This window comes from Podarcis bocagei (genome assembly GCF_964188305.1).
Source record: "Podarcis bocagei genome assembly, chromosome: 2".
Lineage (NCBI taxonomy): Eukaryota > Metazoa > Chordata > Lepidosauria > Squamata > Lacertidae > Podarcis > Podarcis bocagei.
In genome coordinates, this window is record NC_138126.1 from 59,890,318 (window position 1) to 59,909,118 (window position 18,801).

An 18,801-nucleotide genomic window follows, 5' to 3' on the forward strand; every position below is an offset into this window, starting at 1 on the left:
CTTGTACTTTGTTTTTTAGAATTCTGCTAAACTCAATACATAACAGATATGTTCTCTACGTGTGACTGTAGTGATGTCTGCACACGTGACTCTGGGAAATTTAGAATATTTCTAATCTGGCTAGTATAAGGAACATGTGATTGAATTTCTGCCTTTCTCTGTGTCTTGAAGTGGAGAATCTGTGGCCCTCCAGATATTGTTGTACCCGTCACAAATCCTTGAAGGAATACCTTACTTTAGATAATCCAATGTGCAGTTTACAATCAGAGGAGAGGTCATTCTCATATACTATGAAGGTAGCATGGAAGTCCAATGTCAGAGAGGACTTTCTCTGTAAAGCAACCTGTCTCTGGGACTCCCTGCTGGAGGAGATCAGACAGTCTTCTTCCCTGGCCATGTTCTGGTGGAATTTGAAGACCTTTTTATTTGCCCATGCCTTTGAAAGAAGATAGGTAGTCACTGTAGTCTTTATAATTGTCGTTTTAGTTCTAGTCCTGTCTAGAACTAATAGGAACACTTCACTCCAAAGTCTTTGTGACAGCCATCTCTTACTATGGCAAATTTCTGTGCCCTGATAGCTGCCCACAAGGCAGAAATCCAATAAGTTTTATTCTTCCAAGTCTAGAGATTTGCGTGAGGCTTACATGCAGAATCTCTGGCAGCTGCACATCCCTGTCCCTGCGCCCCCCCCCCAAAAAAAGTGGAGCAACCCAACCAAACAGGAAACTGCGTTTTTGCCTTTTAAATGAACAACCCAATTCTTAAAATGTTTCTGCGGGACCTACGTCCGAGTAGGTTTACAAATACAGCCGACCAAACCTGCCTATCCTAACAATATATACAGTATACTTTGAAGGAATTGCCGGGAATGCATACCGCAACCCTTGAAACTTTTCTTTTTTGGGGTTTTTTATTGGGGGGGCTGCCGAAGGTTAAGTTGAGGGCGGCTCTAGGGTGTTGCTATTCCGGGAGGACTTGAAAGGCGCGCCGAGCGGGGAGAGGAAAGCCAGTAAGCGTGACTCCACTTCCCGCGTGGCTGGCTTGGGGATGAAATCACTGCACGGGCCGCTCCCGCAGAAGAGGGAAAGGGCGGGGCCGAGCTTTTCGCCCGCGATGGGAAGGGGGGCTTCTCCCACGTCAGCGTCCCCTCCCTCCGTCCAATGAGGCGCGCGCGTGCGGGGGCTGTATACGTTTCAATCCCAACGGCTGCCAGGAGAGGGAGGGAGAGGAGGCGTCTCCGCCTCCAAAGGGAGCTCGGGAGTCTGTTGCCACTCGAGCAGCCCTCGCCCGGCAGAAGGCGGGGAACTTCCATAAGGCGGCTCTCGGCCGGCGTGGCTTCAGTGCTTGAAAGGGGTTCGCAGGCGACCAACGGACGCGGGCTGCCCCTTCTAGGCGCTGTTGAGGCGTTTATTATCGTTCCCTCCTTCCGTCAGGAGGCAGTTTCTACGGAGAGAAGCCGCGCTGCTCCTCCCCAGCTCTGCCGGGTTTCTTGGGCACGCAGACGGCTTGGGTTTGTTTGGTCCGCTGGTGTGTGGCGGCGGCGGGGCGGGGATCTTCGGGTCTTCTCGTGAAGAAGCAAAGGGAGCGAGAGGAAGTGGAGGAGAAGCCTAAGCTGGGCATGGGCGAGGGTGACGCGGCGGCCACCACCCCGTCCTTCGAGATGACCTGGAGCAGCACCACCAGCAGCGGCTACTGCAGCCAAGAGGACTCGGACTCCGAGCTAGAGCAGTACTTCACAGCCCGAACCTCCTTCATCCGAAAGCCCCACAAGGAGAAGAAGGTGAGGCAAGCCCCCCCCCCGTCAGTCTCCAGGCGGCTCTAATGCAAAATGCGCCGCGCTATATCCCAGTTTACATCTCGCTGTGTGGACGGGATGGAATCCCACGCGGTGTTAGGATCTCCTTCCCAAGCTCCCAAATCCATAGGGGTTGGCGGGGGGAGAGGAAGAAAGAAAGGCATAGCATTTCCGACCAGCCCACTTCTGTGTCTGTCTCGCACCCCCCCCCAAAAAAAAAAACCCATAAGGTTTTCCATAAACCGAAAGCGGGTGAAAGGTACCTTTGGTCAAACGCGAAACCAGCAGCGGTTAATAACAGTGAGAATGAGTTCCTGTTTGGAACTTCCCTGGAGAGCAGGCTGGAGGGTTGGGAGGAACCGAGCAGGAGAAATCCCTTCATTTTTCTGTCTCCCTGAAGTTAGCTCGAAAACGGAACCAGTTATGTCTGTTCAATGTTTAGGAGCCAAAGACATAGTCGAGAGTACAGGACAGTTGGGGGAGGGGGGGCGATTTAGGTTGCATGCAGTAGTATTTGGGTAGGTAGCTGGTTTATGGGTCCAGGGATTGCGGTGAACAGCAGGGAGCACAATTGTGTTATTTGTAGGGTGGGGCTCCAAACCTGAGCACAAACTTACTTTTGAGCAAGGAAAGGAGAAAGTGCTTATGTAGAGTGTTGATGTAGGCAGAGCTTCACTGAGGGGGCACTGGCTCTCTTAAGTACAGTATGGGATGAGAGCTACATGAATACACAGAGGTGTAGGTTGGCACTGCCTTTGATGGTACTATGCAGTTTGTCCTTCCTGGATGAGTGTATTGTTTCTCCCTTTTTCTGACTGCTTGTATTTTCCACCATACTAGCATGTGTATGACAATAAATTGAAAAGGAGTGAGCTTGGGTTTTTGCCATTCCATGCTAGCAAAATTGTTCTTCTCTTTCACGTGGTTGCCCCAGATATCATGGGAAAAGAGTCCTTTTGGGAGGAGGACTAATAGTAATGACAGGTGTGGGATTATGTCTTAAAAGGGGTCTACATCCGGCGTCATGGCAGTTTAACAAGCTTCATTTGAGAATAATGAATGAATGGTCACTTGGGGACAAGATGAGATTACCACATGGTGCTACAATGCGATGACAAGACAGCGGAAATAACTATCATCCATTTTAATTTTACATGGGCCAAGCCCTAGTGTGTGGCAAAGACCAACATAGCCAATTGGTTATAAACTTTTCACTCATGTGGGTTAAAGTATGATGAGTTTTGCTTGTGATGACAATATCCTTTATGTGCTGCCACCAAATGAGAGTAACAAAAATGATTCCTCTAGCTTTGGTCTAGTTATCAGGGAACTGCTTTTAGAGCTGCTTTCTTATTCTCTTGAGTGTTTGGATCAAAATATGTGGTGTCTCACACATTTTAGACTGAGCATCCCAGCTTAAGCAAGGAATCAGTCAAAAAAACCTTGACCTTGGTACTGGCAGTGCATGCTGGGGAACTGAAATGTAGCTTATTTATCAAATCCATGCGAATAAGTTGTTTGGGACAATATCTGAAATGGGAACCTGCTTGTTTCATCTGGCAAAGAGCATTGTCCAGAGATCTAAATAAGAGAGATTCCAGAACCAGAAGAACCAGTCCTTAATTCCTTAAAGCTAATTCTAGTAGCCTGATATCTTGCTTTTTATAAAAAGATAGAAACAATTTTGTGATGTTGAAATGCACTTAGCCTTTAGACAAGTCTCTGATAGGATGAAGTGTATACATATGACTGCCTAACAAAGAAGTGAGTGTTCTTGTTAAATTTCCCTTAAAGACATTAGCACTATGAAGATGCAGACTGGCACCATATTAAGAGTGGCTCTCTTTTATTACTATGGAGGAGGGGTGTTGCAGAAAAAGCAGTTCCTTCAAAGCATTTTCTCTTTCTAGCCTTGCCTTCATGCTACCAGATGCTCCTTCCCAGTTTCCAGTATGCCAAGAAAAAAGGCAGCCTAGTTATTGTGTAACCAGAAGCAGCTGAGCCTGCCTGAGGATTCAAAGCAGGTGTGGGGGTGGACACCTAGGTGCAAGTTGCATCCAAAGAGTCTGGACCTGTTGTCTGCAGGGTGACAGCTACTCAGAGCCTTACATAGAGGGGTGTAGAGCCCAAATATAAAGTGTTCTTTTGTAGATGAGGTGCTGTTTTCATTCTGTCTTAGGTCTGAGTGGCGTTTTCTTGAGTTACTTGGATGGTGAGAAATGAGTCAGTGAGATCAACAGTTAAATAAGCTCTTCTTCTTGAGGTTTTCATGAGCATGACCAACAGATGATGAAGACAAAGTAGAAGCTGTAGGCATCTTGGTGTGCATTGTTGATTAGGAAATGTTAGTCACCTCTGATTAAGTAAGATAAAGCAGGGTTGAAATACAGTTAGTCTGCATCATGTGAAGAGAATGGTAGGAGGGAGGAATGGAAAGGCATGTGGGAGTTGGCAGATGATCCAAGATACTGATCTAACAACCCCTCAGACCTATGATGTGAAATTAGCAACTACAAACCCATTAATATGTGTTAAGCATGATGTGGTTTGCAAGGTCTAATGGGGACTGAAGGCCCTTTACCCTTCCATAGCCTTGGTGTGAAGTTTGGTACAGTATTGTAAAGTTCCACTGGTGAGTTTCCACTCAGGTCCAGGGGGAATATATGTATCTTTCTGACCTCCACAGGATAGACAAGATGAGTTTAGAAACCCTGCAGTGAGCCCCAAAAGTGCAGTTTGACAGGGGATGAATGCACAACTGGAAATGTTCTTTAGCCAAGGGTTGTGACTAATACAGAGTTAACTTTTGCTGAGATCCAATAACTTTAAAGGTCTCAATATGTAAACAATTCATATTCTCTCTCTCTCTCTCTCTCTCTCTCTCTCTCTCTCTCTCTCTCTCCCCCCCCCCCCGATATAGTGAAAGAGTAAACTGATTTTTTTTCTTGTTCCCAACTGGTCTGCTGGTGGCTTATGCTGTGTCTGTCTTCATGTTCTCCTGGGACACCAGGGAATGCCCGTGTTCATTTATATATGCGGGGAAGGAAGGAGAGACTACCAGGGAGTTGGACAGATAAAAAGTGGCATGTTGACTGTAGCTTATTCTAGTCTTCTAGATAGACATTTGGTATGACCCAACAGGCGTCTTCTTATGCTGCTTATTTTAGTAGGAAATAAGCCCCATGATTCTTTGCTCAACACTGTGGTATCAACAGGGGCAGAACCCTGGAATTGGCATGGATTTTATGTTGCTGGCACTTTTTATGAAAATCTGTTGAACCATGAGGACACTAGAGAAGTGTTGAGAATAGCAGTCATCCTTTAGTTCTAAACCTTAAATCCTTTGACCAATGCAAGTCCCCCCCCTTTTTTTTCTTTTACTTGAGGTTTTGTCTCTTCCTCTCTCCGGCTCCCTTCCTTTCCTGTTCACATGTGGACTGAGTCACTGAGTGCACAGGCCATCTTCGTTGTTGGTTTTTCTTTACATAAAAGCCACATATGCCACAAAACTGCTCTAAGAAAAGCACAGCAAAAACAAAACAACCCTGGCCACAGCAATGCAGCTAAGAGTCCATATTGGACTGGAATCCAGCAGCTATCCTGAGCTAACGTTTCTAGTGTTAGTGAGTAGGTACTCGGGGGGGGGGTTCAGTCTTTGCAGGGCATTTCGTCTTCATACTGTGCCCCATTTCAGCAAAGAATGCCACAACCTAGCAGTCCTGCATCACTCACACTGGGGGTTTATGTTCTGTTAAGTACTTCTGAGGTTGTGGTTTCTTCTTTACTCATATGAGAGCACTCCTGAGGTCAGAACTGATAATGATGATAGCATAAAGTAAGCTATTCAGCTGCTTAACATATGGCACAATCAAGTCCATGAATTAGTGTCTTTCTAAATCATGTGTTTTGGAAAGGGTCTAATCTTAAACGGAAGTATGCAGGTGGTAGCAAATCTTATCTAATGAGTCATAATACCAAGCAGAGTGCAGCAGGAGAACTCTCAATACTTATATATCTTTTATATTCATAAAAGTTAATAATTAGTTCCAGAAAAATTCTAGACAATTGACTTCTGAGGCTTCTAGGATTAAAAAAATTGCATTGTGAGTAGGCTCACAAGTACCGTTGATGGCTACAGACTTGAAATTAATTTTAAATTATGACTTTAATTTCAGCATTGCTCACCACTCGGTTGTCAGAGAGACTTACTGCAGCAAGAGCATATGTTTTTGAAAATACAAGTGCAGTTAGGCTATACAAAGGGCCCAATTTCCTTGTGATAGGATCATCCTATTATATCTTTGGTGCTTTTAAATTTTATAATCCTTACTTAATTTATTCCCACAAGAACATGTGGGACAGCTTCTCTGGGGATAACATTCCAAAGATAATGGTGCAATAGCTGAGAATACCTGCTCTTTGGTTATCATCAACCTTATAATATTCTGTGGCAAAGACTTCAGTGCATGGGCACATTTTAATATAAAGTGGTACTTAAGGTGCCCACAGGTCACAAACCATAGTGCTTTAAAAGTAAGCAGAACTTGCATTTTGAATTGTGCTTAGAAATGAATCTGCCTTTAGTGTAGCTGTTTCAAGCTGGGTTCCTCTGTTTCAAGCTGCATTTTAGACTAACTGAAGTGTCATATAGTCAAAATGGAAGGAATCTGATTTGGAAGTTACCAGCGCAGGACATGGTCTGTTCTTGGTATCTGTGCCTGAGCACACTAGGTCTGAGGTAACACTGCCCATTAGACAGTGTTGGCTCATGTTTATATATAATATAATTATTGTTAAGCAACTCTGAGGTAGTTAATTCTGGATTGCTTCAGTTACAGTATCCCAGCTGTGATTTATGGCATTTGCACATCATTAGTACCTTCACTTAAAAAATTGTATACTCTAAATTGTATAATAGGATTGAGTCCTAGAGATGGCTCTTTGTGTTCTAAACAGGATGCCTGTGTCCCAAATTTGACTTGTTTACCTTGTGTGTGTTGGGGGAGCAGGAGCTGCCCTTCCCATCCTATCTAGAGCCATCTTCCCCTTTGTTTGTTCCACCCTTGCACATTTCCTCTTGCTCTTTTCCACAGGATACAGCAACTTCCCATTTTGTTCCTTGGGTCAAAACTTTATTCGTAGGAAATGCTCCCCACCCCAATACACCCAGCTTCCCACAATCCAGGCTTTGCTGGATTTGTCAGTTTGCATGTAAGCGCCTGTAGAGTGGTGCATGGCAGGTTTAAACAGAGATTTTTTTTCTGTAGAACTCACTGCTACTCTAATCTTGTGCCTAGTTAACTGATGAGCAGCAAGAAGAGGGTGGCATTGTTTACTTCCTAGGAAACATCTCCTTGTTGGAGAGGAAGCTAGATCAAATAATTTGCTGGCTATTTCCCATTCCCTGGTAAATATAAAATAAAATAATTAAAATCCCAATATTGTTCCTTGGGACTTAGTGTGAACGTAAATGTTTTTCCTGCTGCTGTGGGATGTAACAGTTGGTATAAGACAGCGGAAGAGTTGATTGGGAGAATGCAAGAACATGTAGGGCTTAGGATAATTAGTACTGTAGTTCTATTTAATCTGTTCTATCCTTTTGATGCCGCCTTATGTCAACCTAGCAGTTCGAAAGCATACTAAAAGTACAAGTAGATAAATAGGTACCGCTCCGGCGGGAAGGTAAACGGCGTTTTCGTGCGCTGCTCTGGTTTCAGTGTTCCGTTGCACCAGAAGCAGCTTAATCGTGCTGTCCACATGACCCGGAAAAACTGTCTGCAGACAAACACCTGCTCCCTTGACCTGTAAAGCAAGATGAGCGCCCCAACCCCAGAGTTGTCTGCGACTGGACTTAACTGTCAGGGGTCCTTTACCTTTACCTTTTTTATGTCAGAAAAAGAGCTAATGTGGAAGTTTTCTAGAGTCTGTTAAGTAGAATCACAATAACAGAGGGAATAGCATGTTGCCCTTAAGCTGAATGTGCTGCAAATCTTGCTATATAGCTAGTATGGCAAATCCTGTTGTTGAAGGGATATGATAAACAATTTAGCTCTGAAGGATTCATCTATATGAGAGCTTTTCAAACCTTTCATGTTGGTAACACACTTTTTAGACATGCATAATTTCGTGACACAGTAATTCAGTTTTACTAGCAATGTAAAGATAAAGGGTACCAGCCCTGGGAGGAGCATGGGGAGCATTTGCGTGACACACCTACACACTGTGACACATAGTTTGGAAAGCTCTGATCTTGGAAAAGTAACTCTTGACCTTGGTTCTTCAGCCATAAAATGGGTTGTGGGGATGGGTTGGAAGCTTTTAAAATGCTTGTAAAATATGAATACTACATAAATGAGTATGCTGACTAGGCAAATGATTTCAACCATGTAAGTAGAGTATCTCCCCAGGACTCTCTTGAAGAAGTAAGTCATACAGATTGTGTTGTGAGGCAAACTTGTAGCATGGCACTGATTCTGTTCTTGATTCTGCTTGGGAAAGGAGGCGCCCCATCTCTCTTATTGTTACACTTATTTATATTACACTTTTCAGGATACAAATCCTTCCAAAATTATTTACAAGTACCATCAATATATATTAACACGCACACACAGTAATCAAAATTAACAAATACCAATCCATAAGGATCCTTCCCACAGGGCACCTAGTAGTGGATGACTCCAGCTGAAGCAGGGGCAGACTTCATTTCACCTTTCTTACTCACTTTCCTGGTATCCTTTCCAAAGGCAGTTGGTAGTTTGCCTTGGCAGGCAAAGAAGGGCAGTTGAAACAGAGAAGACTGCAAGCACCTCCTCTACTACTCTGTAATATACTACCTATAATAGCTATAAAAGCCATATAAAAAGCATGGATAGAAACAAAGCAAAATTAAATTGACAGAAAAAAATTTATAGTGCCGATGATTCTAGCGCATGGAATATCTGCCCTGTACTTTGAACTCATCTAGATTTAGAGGGTACATTGTTGTTTTGCAAGCCATACATTGTGTGAACCAAGTGGCAATACATTATTCTGTAATTCACAGTGCTCACTAGTTTTATATGGCACAGAAATGGACTTTGTTTCACCACACCTGTGAATATGGCTTAGTGGTATGTGACATTGCTTTAGGAGTAGGAAAATTAATGGAAAGAGCCAGCTAAAAGTGCCTGGGCAACAACTACCTGCCAACAGAGAATGGGATGCTTGGAGCTGAAAGTTCATGGTTTAAATCCAGGGGTGGGAAACCTTTTTGGCCCAGATTCCTATCACTCCCTACCCCCTGGGCAGAACAAGCCATCTGTAAATCACTTGAAGTCATTATAGCACCAGATGATTGGTATGCAGGATGTCCCATCCACCTGTCAAAGTCCATCACACGTTGTTTTTAAAATGTTAGCAGGATGTCAGGCATTTGGGAACTGCAGTGCAAGGGGTTTTGCCAGCCCTGCGCTTGCCAGCGCCAAACATATAGCTGGCAAAGCTGCTTTCTGCAGGAATTTGCTGTGCAGTCAAGTTTCCCATGGGAACTTAGTCACTCAATCAATGCAGCTGTTCTGCAGGGGTCAGCTGCATCTCTACCTGCCCCACACTTGACATCACATATGATGTCAGATGTGGGGCAAGTGGCCATGGTTTGGGAAAATGAAATTGGGACCTCTGCCAGGCCAAATTTGGCTCATGGGCTAGAGGTTCCCCACCTCTGTTTTAAACATTGGAAATCAGAAGGATTTTTCCATTTCAGCTAAATGGTAAAATAAGTTGTCTCTAGATTGACCTGCCAGTAGGCAGGCAAGTTGTAATGTCTTGAGCTATCGCACAGCCAGGTTTTCTAGGCCAAGTACCATTCTTCTGCAACTATTACCCGTACAACTCTAAATTGTAATGCTGAATTTGGCACATATTTACATGAGGTGTGCCCAAAAAATGCCACCCTATTTTCCTTTGCAAACAATCTCTCAGACTACTTAAATTTCAAAGGGAGAACTAATTCCTGGGAGTTATTCCTGTGGCTCAAGTATTATCAAGCTATTTCAAAATAGAGCCACAAGATTGCTAACGGGCCATGTGAAGGGCATGCTATTGCTTAAAGACCAGCACTGGCTCATGGTTAATTTCTGTACATGATTCAAAGAGATGGTGCTTTACTTCCAAAACTCCACACAACATGGGCCCAGGTTGCCAACAATATATGACCCCACCAACGTGCCTGTGTGCTGTGATCTACCTTGGACACCTTCCTTAGGGTCACACCACCAAATGAGGTAAGACTAGTAGTAATGAGAGCCTCTTACCTGGTGCCTTAACTTATTTTTGAAGCACCAGGCTTTTCTCAGGCTGTTAAGATATGATGAAATCTTAGAACTGCTTTTGATAATTTTATCTTCATGCTTCCTTTTCTTGCTATTGTGATTGATGGTTGTGTTCATTTTCTAATTAACAGTATTTTTATGAATATACATCTTTATCAATAAAAGATGTCCTGGTTTTTTTTTTAAGAAGTAGTATATAAGGTCATATAACAAACATTGTCAGTGCCTCACAAATGCATTATTATTGCTTGGCTCCCATGTCTCCAGCTAAAATGATTTGTATTATATGTATACTGTGTAGAGGATTGCATATTGCTTTATTCATAGGTCTCCTCTGTGAAGGAGACCCTGGGAGAATAGGAGCTGATCTCTCCCATTTCCTTTTGCTCATGTGGTTACTCATGCAGTGGGAAAGGAAGTGGCTCCCAGTAATCCCTGGAGATTTCTGATTGGTTTTTGGTGAGCTCATCTGGAATTCCCTACAATCTCCCTCCCCCCACCAAAAAGAGTGATGTCAACAGGAAAAGAGGCTGATGCAACCATGAGCAATTCGCTGCTTCTGAAAATTTGAAAGAGAAACTGGTTGTGGGTGTGTATGTAGAAGGGTGCTCATTTTGTGCATGTGATTCTAGAGGTACTGTAGGAGGAAGTTTCTCTTCTGTAGAGGAGCTACAATGTAAATATTAAAGCAAACTTTTTATTACACAGATTCCTGACTTTCAGTGGGTTGAGGGCTATACTGTATTAAGTTACTAATGTCAGGAGTTAATGTCTTTTAAGAAGCTGGCTCTGTTGATCCTTTTTGTTCTGAGAGCCCCTTTACCTTTTAATCTCAGTCGGATGCCTGTTCCATGTATTAGCAACGTAAACCATAGTGGGTTTACTTTACGTGGAAACCCTTTGGAATTACCACCATGGTGCATAATGCCAAAGTACCTATTTGAGGTAGAGCTAGATCCTTGAGGTGAAACTGTATCTCAATGTAATTCTCCATAATTCAGTTTGAAGTAAATGTTTTGAAAAGTGTTGCTTCCGTTTCTGCATGTTTGAGAGTAGATGTTTGGCTCTAAATAGAGAACCCTGGTCTCTGCATTAGTAAAGCAAGTGCTTCACAAGAAGGGTGGTTGCCTTTTTGGTGTACTGAAGCAGACTTTTTGTATGGTGGCTTCTCTTCATGACAGACAACCCTGTATGTGTCCTACCAAAAATCAAAAATTATTTTTGCAACACTGTGAAAGCCAGCGGATACGGCATTCTATTATTCAAAGGAGGGGGGTTTCATTGTCTGTAAGAATACTTCTTTCATGCCTTCATTTCAGTGCAGGAGGGGACCCAGTGGGTACAAGAAAGGCCCTTGCAGGCACATGTGTGCCACACTGGTAACCCCTATTGTTCTGAATACCTATTCTTGCAGCTTCTGGGAATTCAGGGTGTGGTTAGATGCTGCAGTTTGCAGGTACAGCATAAGTCTACTTTGTAGCCTTTTTAATGGTAAGAGAATTCTGATCCTTGGGTGTTGCATATTAATCATGGGGCCAATGTACAGTCATGTTTCTGGGGTGGTGTAACACCAAGCAGGCATGATGTGATTATCAGCCTCTTCTCACACCCACATATGATTTGTTTGCACACAAGGATTTTGTAATCTACCATTCAAAGCTGAGAATGGAAATCAGGAAGTTTTTGTTTCTTGGTATAATGAGTTCATTCAACCCCAAAGCAAGCTAAGGAGTGGTGAGGACTGGCATGTAGAAAGCTTCACCTGAAACTTGTAGTTTCTCTTGACACCACCTCCATAATTTATACAAGGTCTGATCCACTGCACTACTTGATCACTTGTATCTAAACAAATGTTGGTTTAACTTCCCATGAAGGGAAATGAACTATATTTGTGGGATTGCATTGAAAACTAATTCCAGATTACCTGCTCTTCTGCAGGATGAACAGATCGACTGGGACAAGCCAATTCTGTCCCAAACTGAGATTGAGCAAAGGATAAAAGAATACAACAGTCAGATCAACAGCAACCTCTTCATGAGCTTGGTAAGTTTCAGGAGACATATAATTCTTAGCCCTTGTATAACTTAGTAAGGTTAAAAGGTAAAGGACCGTTGGATGGTTAAGTCCAGTCGAATTTGACTATGGGGTGCAGTGCTGATCTCCACTTTCAGGCCGAGGGAGCTGGCATTTGTCTGCAGACAGTTTTTTCAAGTCATGTGGCCAGCATGACTAAACCACTTCTGCCACAACGGGACACAGTGATGGAAACCAGAAAGCATGGAAACATCATTTACCTTCCAGCCGCAGCGGTACCTATTTATTTACTTGCGCTGGTACACGTTTGAACAGCTAGGTTGGCAGTTTTACCTGTATAACTTGGTAGCTGAGCTTCGGAGGCCTATGTCTGCATTTGCTGTCCCATCATTGTAATCCTTAAAATGAAAACTACTGTATAGCAATCATCGCAAGCATATTCCATCCCTGTTTTGATGGCATCCTGTATTTGTAGAAAAACCCTGTTCATTCCAAGGTTTGTGAGAATTAACTTTGGCTTCTTTGCCCCTCAGAGACACTGACTTGTAGCCTGTTTTTATTCTTACTTTTACAACCATGTGACCCTCATGCAATGCTTACTGTACTTCTGCTCCTACAGAACAAAGATGGTTCCTATACTGGTTTCATCAAGGTGCAATTAAAGCTGATACGGCCTGTCTCAGTACCTGCCAATAAGAAGGCGCCCTCTATCCAGGACACCAGGAAGTGCTCCTCACGCAGCCAGGCAGTAAAGCGGCGCACCTCATTCTACCTACCCAAGGACACAATCAAGCACCTGCATTTAATTTCTTGTACACGTGCCAGTGAGGTCATTGAAGCTCTGCTGAAGAAATTCATGGTAGTTGACAATCCCCGCAAGTTTGCCCTCTTTGAGAGAACAGAAAAGGATGATCAAGGTACCTGATCTCCCCCTTCCCAGTTTTTTGAGAAGCCAACATGTAACATATTGCAGACTTCTAAACAGCAGCTTGCCTAGTAACCTGCAGCAAATAAAAATTGGTTCCAGTTGGCCAGGAAAGGAAGGTTTTATCAGATGGGAAGAAGTTCATTTCTTTGCTTAGGTTGTTAGAGTGCAGTGAACAACTAACATAAGTGTTAATGAGCAAAGAGGCTAGTAAAATTTTGTGGGCCCTTAATTTTTGCACTTACTTGTGAAGCTGATTTATTAATACATTGTCTGAAGCCAAGTGATGTAATCTTAGCAATTAGTCCTAGAATAAGAAGAGGTTGAGAGAAAGCAGTCCGTAAATCATACAGAGCAAGTTTGTTCACTTTCTACTGAAGATTCTAAATATAGTTCTGACTTCATTTTTGAAGTTTCTGCTGATGTAGCAGAGAAGCTTTATATAAGACTGTATTCTCATTATTGTTAATTATAGGTCTGTATTAGAGTGTGTCTCATCATTTTATGTTGCTGCTGACTGAGGCAGGCTGGAAGGAAGAAAAGCTGAATCTTCCTTACATTGGCTTTTCCTGACCTGTTCCCTGCAGCACTGCTTACTAAAATAAATGGAAATGGAAAACTAGTAGATTAACAGCACCCTCTGGTGGCAAAAAATAGACTGCTTAAAGTAAACAAGGGCCAATCTGATTTGTCCAGGTGACTGTTATACAGAGTCAGGGTGATTGAGTTCTTCATTTAATTCCACTTCTAATGTTCTTGTGTGTCAGTATATCTCCGCAAGCTTTCTGATGAGGAGCAGCCCCTGCGTCTCCGGCTACTAGCTGGTCCTAGTGAAAAAGCACTGAGCTTTGTCCTGAAGGAAAATGAAACTGGAGAAGTCAATGTGAGTATTTGTGTTTATGGTTTGTCTGAGGTTCCATGTCAAGTTATGCAGAACTGACAAAGCCTATAATATTTGCTATCAAGTTAACTTATCTTTATCTCAGTAGATAAAAGAAGGGCACTCATGCTCCTAGTTCCAGTTGTGTGGTTGGCTTTAACTAGTGATGCAGAGTAGAAACTTTTTCACCACAATTATTTTTCTTGCAGAAAACATTACATTTCTAAAAATGTATTCTTTAACATAATCAGTGGATACAAATTTGTACTCTGTCAGGAAGTTGTACCTTGAACCTACATGGTGCACAGCTCTGTGGGTTTGCAAAAATTAGTAACAGCTGCCAGTGCTACATTATTTTTATTTTTAAAAAAATTGGGGTGTGTAGGGATGCAATATGTGCTATTTGTCATCCCTTAAAGTATTTACATGTGTTCCAGTAAAAAAAGGCCCTTTTGAGTAAAGCTTTGGTTCAAACAGAGCATTTAAACTGAATTAAATTATTCCAGCCTTTCCCCCAATCAAATAGTTGCGTTTTATGGTTGGAAAAACTTGAAGTCAAACATGCTGAACTGGATGCCAATTAATGCTGGGGATCATAACACCTTTTGATTTAATGTATTTCAGAAAAAAAACTACGGCTAATTTATAAGTATGAACAAAAGCAGCAGCATACATGCTATCTGTTCTTGTTTCATGTTGACACATGATACATTCTAATAGATGGGAGCTTGAGGGGTTTTTAAGTTAAGGGCTGAACCTTCAGTAAAAAAAAAGAATATTCTCTAGAGCATGATTTAAAAATTAAAACATTGTGGCTTGATGACACTTTATTGCCCCATTGAAAATGACCCAGGGACTTAATTGTAGAACAAGATTGATTGTAGAGCAGAGCTGTTAAAGGTGATGTTCATGGTAGAAAAAATCTCACATAATGGAATAATGTGGTAGAACATAGTTCCTGAACTACTCATAGACACTGTTGATTAATTAATTCCCACGGTCAAGAGTGTATAACATGGGAAAATGAATTACAAATGGATCTGTTCTACACTGTTCATAGGGATGTCTTAGCATTTGCAATAACAAATGCTTACTTTAGGTTAAAATCTTTCCTGAAATCTTGAAAATGCTAGTTATCTGTGCAGTCCTGTTTCAGTATTGTTCCTGAATCTTGGAGCGTTGTGAAATCCAGATATACCACCCTTATACACACTCTGGCTATTTTTCTGCCTTGTTCTACATGCATTCATCATTGACCCCTTGCACCTCTTGCCACAAGTCTAGGTTCCCTCCTTACCAGTAAAGCTGTGCTTCTACCTGGAGTACCACTGAGCTCATGACTGTAATACTAATACAGGTGCCATCAGCACTGTGGTCACTACTTCCTTTTCACATTTTTCTGCAGTGGGATGCCTTTAGTATGCCTGAGCTACAGAACTTCCTGCGTATCTTGCAGCGTGAAGAGGAAGAGCATATTCGACAAATCCTGCAGAAATATTCCCATTGCCGCCAAAAGATGCAAGAGGCTCTGGCCGCCCGCACACCAGGTTGACGAGGTGCTCCATCCCAGACCCAGCACTCCAGTAAATATAAGATGCCAGATGCAGAGAAGTGGTGAAGCCAAGAAGACTACGAGTGAAGCGATCCTGCGATTGTGTGGGTTGAATGTATCTCTGGAGGGGCGTAGGGTGGGAAGGGACAATGGGGGTTTGTGAGCCCGTGACTGGTGCATGTGTGTGTGCTCTCCATGGAGTGAGTGGTTAATACAGATGTTGCATGCATGATGCAATGGGATCAGTTGGGGAAGTAAGGAAGTGCCTGTGGGATGTGTTTGAAGATGAGAATTTGAGTAGCCTTGCTACAGCAGCTACTTTCAAAGTGCCAGGATGCTAATGCCACTTTTATACCTACAGTGTGTCCAAATGAGGGTTATGTGGACTTGGTGCAAAGATCACTTGAGATTTAACATAAGCAAAATAAATCAAAGTGGCCTCAAACTCTGATGTATTTCCAAGAAGGGAGGTGGCCTTAGCAAGCACCTTGCTTCAAAATACAATTTTTGTATTTCTATCGGAATCAAACTTTGAAGGCCCATGGATTGATCTATATGTTCAATCATGTCTTTATTTGTTGAGATCGATACTGATTCATATAACAGTAAGACTGCTAGCAGAATAGAACTACCTGCCTATATGGACTTTGCTCAGACTGTGGTCATAAAAAACAATGAAGAAAAAGTCTGTTGACTCCCATCTCAGATGGATCTGAATGGTAGTCAAGAGTAATTGAACCAGAATCAAAAAATGCCAAAGGAAACTCTGATTAGCAGAACCCAAAGAAAAGGCAGAGTTCCTGATTATTTTTCTGATACATAGGAAAGGACATGCAGACCAAAATGCACCATAATTGCAATAAAAATAGTATCTAGAAATGATATTTGGACTATGGTTGATTCCTCAGAAAAAATGACTATAAAAAACAATATAATATAGAATAGTATGGTAAGAGCAGTGATCAAGGACCCCCAAATAACCCATGGAAGAAGGAACAGAGAGACACTTTTTATTGCCCAGACAGAATTTGTCTCTAGTTATTAAAAATCTGAAAACCAGGGATGTAACATCATCAGGATTCAGATTTCTCTTCTGCTGAAGGCAACCATAGCTTTGGCCACCCTCCTTTATATGTTGCAATCTCTCATAGAGATGCATGAGAGGCATTGGTGTATGTTTTGAAAGGCAACCTTGACTTGGGCACGACCTGGCAGGAAATAAAACTGTCTGTGTGTAGTAGTTGAACATTGGTGGAGGGGGTATTTGTACTGCAATAAGTGTTTTGTTCTTTTTAAAGTCTGAAACACTCTGAAACACTCTCCAGACCAGGTATCCAAAGGAAAATGGACCTCCCAGTCTTGGCCGATCCTTCTGAAGAGTAGTTTTTCAAATCAGGACTGTCTTGTTATCTGTCTTGAGAATCCAATGGATTAAAAACCTTGGGGGCTCAAGTTATGAATGGTGCTGCTTGTATACAATTCAATAAAAGATTCAGGGGTGAGAAATGTGTGGTGTACTATGTGTTTGAGAACTACTATTATGTTGGGACAATAAGGTCATTCCACAGTCGATAAACTAGAGAAGTATAAGTGGAAAATGCAGTTCTCCCACCTAGACTGTACTCCTGTTCTGTGCTCCTAACTCTGGCCCTTTGCCACCCATCTCTCAGATTTCAACAAGGACATCCAACAGTTGGTATGAAATCAAAATGTAGATATATGATAGATTAGGGTCAAGTCGGGGTCCACCACAGCTTTGAATTACAGCATCCTAGGATGGTTTCAGTTTGGTGTAGATGCCAATGAGAGAATCTCTAAAATGCAATCCTTACTTTTCAAAACATTTTCTGTTGCTGATTGCCCCTTCTGATACCCAAACTATATTTCAAAGCAAGAAGCAGTTTGTATTTAAAGGTAAAGGACCCCTGACAGTTAAGTCCAGTAATGAACGACTCTTGGGGTTGTGGTGCTCATCTCGCTTTACTGGCCGAGGGAGCCGATGTTTGTCTGCAGACAGTTTTTCCAAGTCATGTGGCCAGCATGACTAAGCTGCTTCTGGCGAAACCAGCGCAGCGCACAGAAATGCCGTTTACCTTCCTGCCAGAGCAGTACCTTTTTTATCTACTTGCACTTTGACATGCTTTCGAACTGCTAGGTTGGCAGGAGCTAGGACTGAGCAACGGGAGCTCACCCCATTGCGGGGATTCGAACCGCTGACCTTCTGATCGGCAAGCCCTAGGCTCAGTGGTTTAGACCACAGCACCACCTGCGTCCCTAGTTTGTATTAAGGTGACTATTAACTCTGGAATTGAAGCAGAATAGGTGACCCCTAAACAGAATGCCTTCCTTAGAACAGAGAGTTGTTGAGCCCTCAAGACCCCACAGGACATCACATGCAGAAGATATTGATACAGTTCTGTAAATCCATGTATTTATTGGTTAATAAGCCTATTATATCTCCCACAACTGCCTTGGTGCCTACTTCCAATAATGTTGTCAGGTACATTGGGATCCACAAGCCATTTCATATTATTTATTTCATTTTGCAGATTTATAAACACTTCATAGCCAAAGGTACAATAAGATAAAATATAAAAAGACACATTCGAAAAACAATAAAACTATTTCTTTTTCATACCTTGTAGTCCAGGCCTAGGCAAGATAGTGTACTGTACTTAACAAATATCATCTGCAAAACAAAAATCTTGTGCGGCTGCTGGCTACCAAAGTGGTCTGCTGAAGTCACAGCAGACTGCACATAAACCCTAGAATATCAAATACTCTAAGGACCAGAGACAGTGTCATCCATACCTCAGTGCTGCAAATACACGTTTTTTTCCCTTGTCAAATTGTGGCCATACAGTTCCTCTGTACTTAATGGGTTGCTCTTTGTCAAGCTTGTGGGTTGGGCACCATCCTGCTGGCAAAATTATTTTTCAGTCCCAATAACTTGTGAACTAGATTTTTATAGCCAAAGCATGGGTCATTGTGCATGTGATTCTCACAGAGCACTTCAATAGATCTCCGTTTTCAACAACAGGAAAATGTATGCTGTGAAAGGACTTAAAAGAGTTACCCAATTCAAGGACAATTCTGAACTGGATTTGTTTGTCCTTACTAGTGATGTCATAGCCAAATCAGGCTATATAGTGTATGAACGTCATAGGAGCCTGCTGGATGAGGCCAATGGCCCATCTAGCCCAGCATCTTCTGACAGTGTCCAACCAGATCACTGAGAAACCCACAAGCAGGATTTGTGCTCAAGAGTACTCTCCCCTCTTGTGGTTTCCAGCAACTAGTTGGTAT

The 18,801-nt window shown here is 42.6% G+C and overlaps 1 protein-coding gene across 3 annotated transcripts in view; it reads left to right on the plus strand.

Moving 5' to 3' along the window:
* The window catches only part of RASSF1 (Ras association domain family member 1), a 33,932-nt gene extending 16,931 nt beyond the window's left edge, over positions 1 to 17,001 (plus strand). For 2 of the 3 annotated variants that reach the window (XM_081177997.1, XM_081177999.1), the window contains exons 3-6: positions 12,043 to 12,147; positions 12,758 to 13,055; positions 13,831 to 13,946; positions 15,349 to 17,001. In XM_081177997.1, coding sequence (XP_081034123.1) covers positions 12,043 to 12,147; positions 12,758 to 13,055; positions 13,831 to 13,946; positions 15,349 to 15,495 — 666 coding nt within the window. In that variant the 3' untranslated portion in view covers positions 15,496 to 17,001. Of the gene's footprint in view, positions 1 to 1,201; positions 1,781 to 12,042; positions 12,148 to 12,757; positions 13,056 to 13,830; positions 13,947 to 15,348 lie in introns of those variants that run through there. The other variant, XM_081177998.1, reaches the window with a different exon arrangement.
* Positions 17,002 to 18,801: the final 1,800 nt, after the last annotated feature.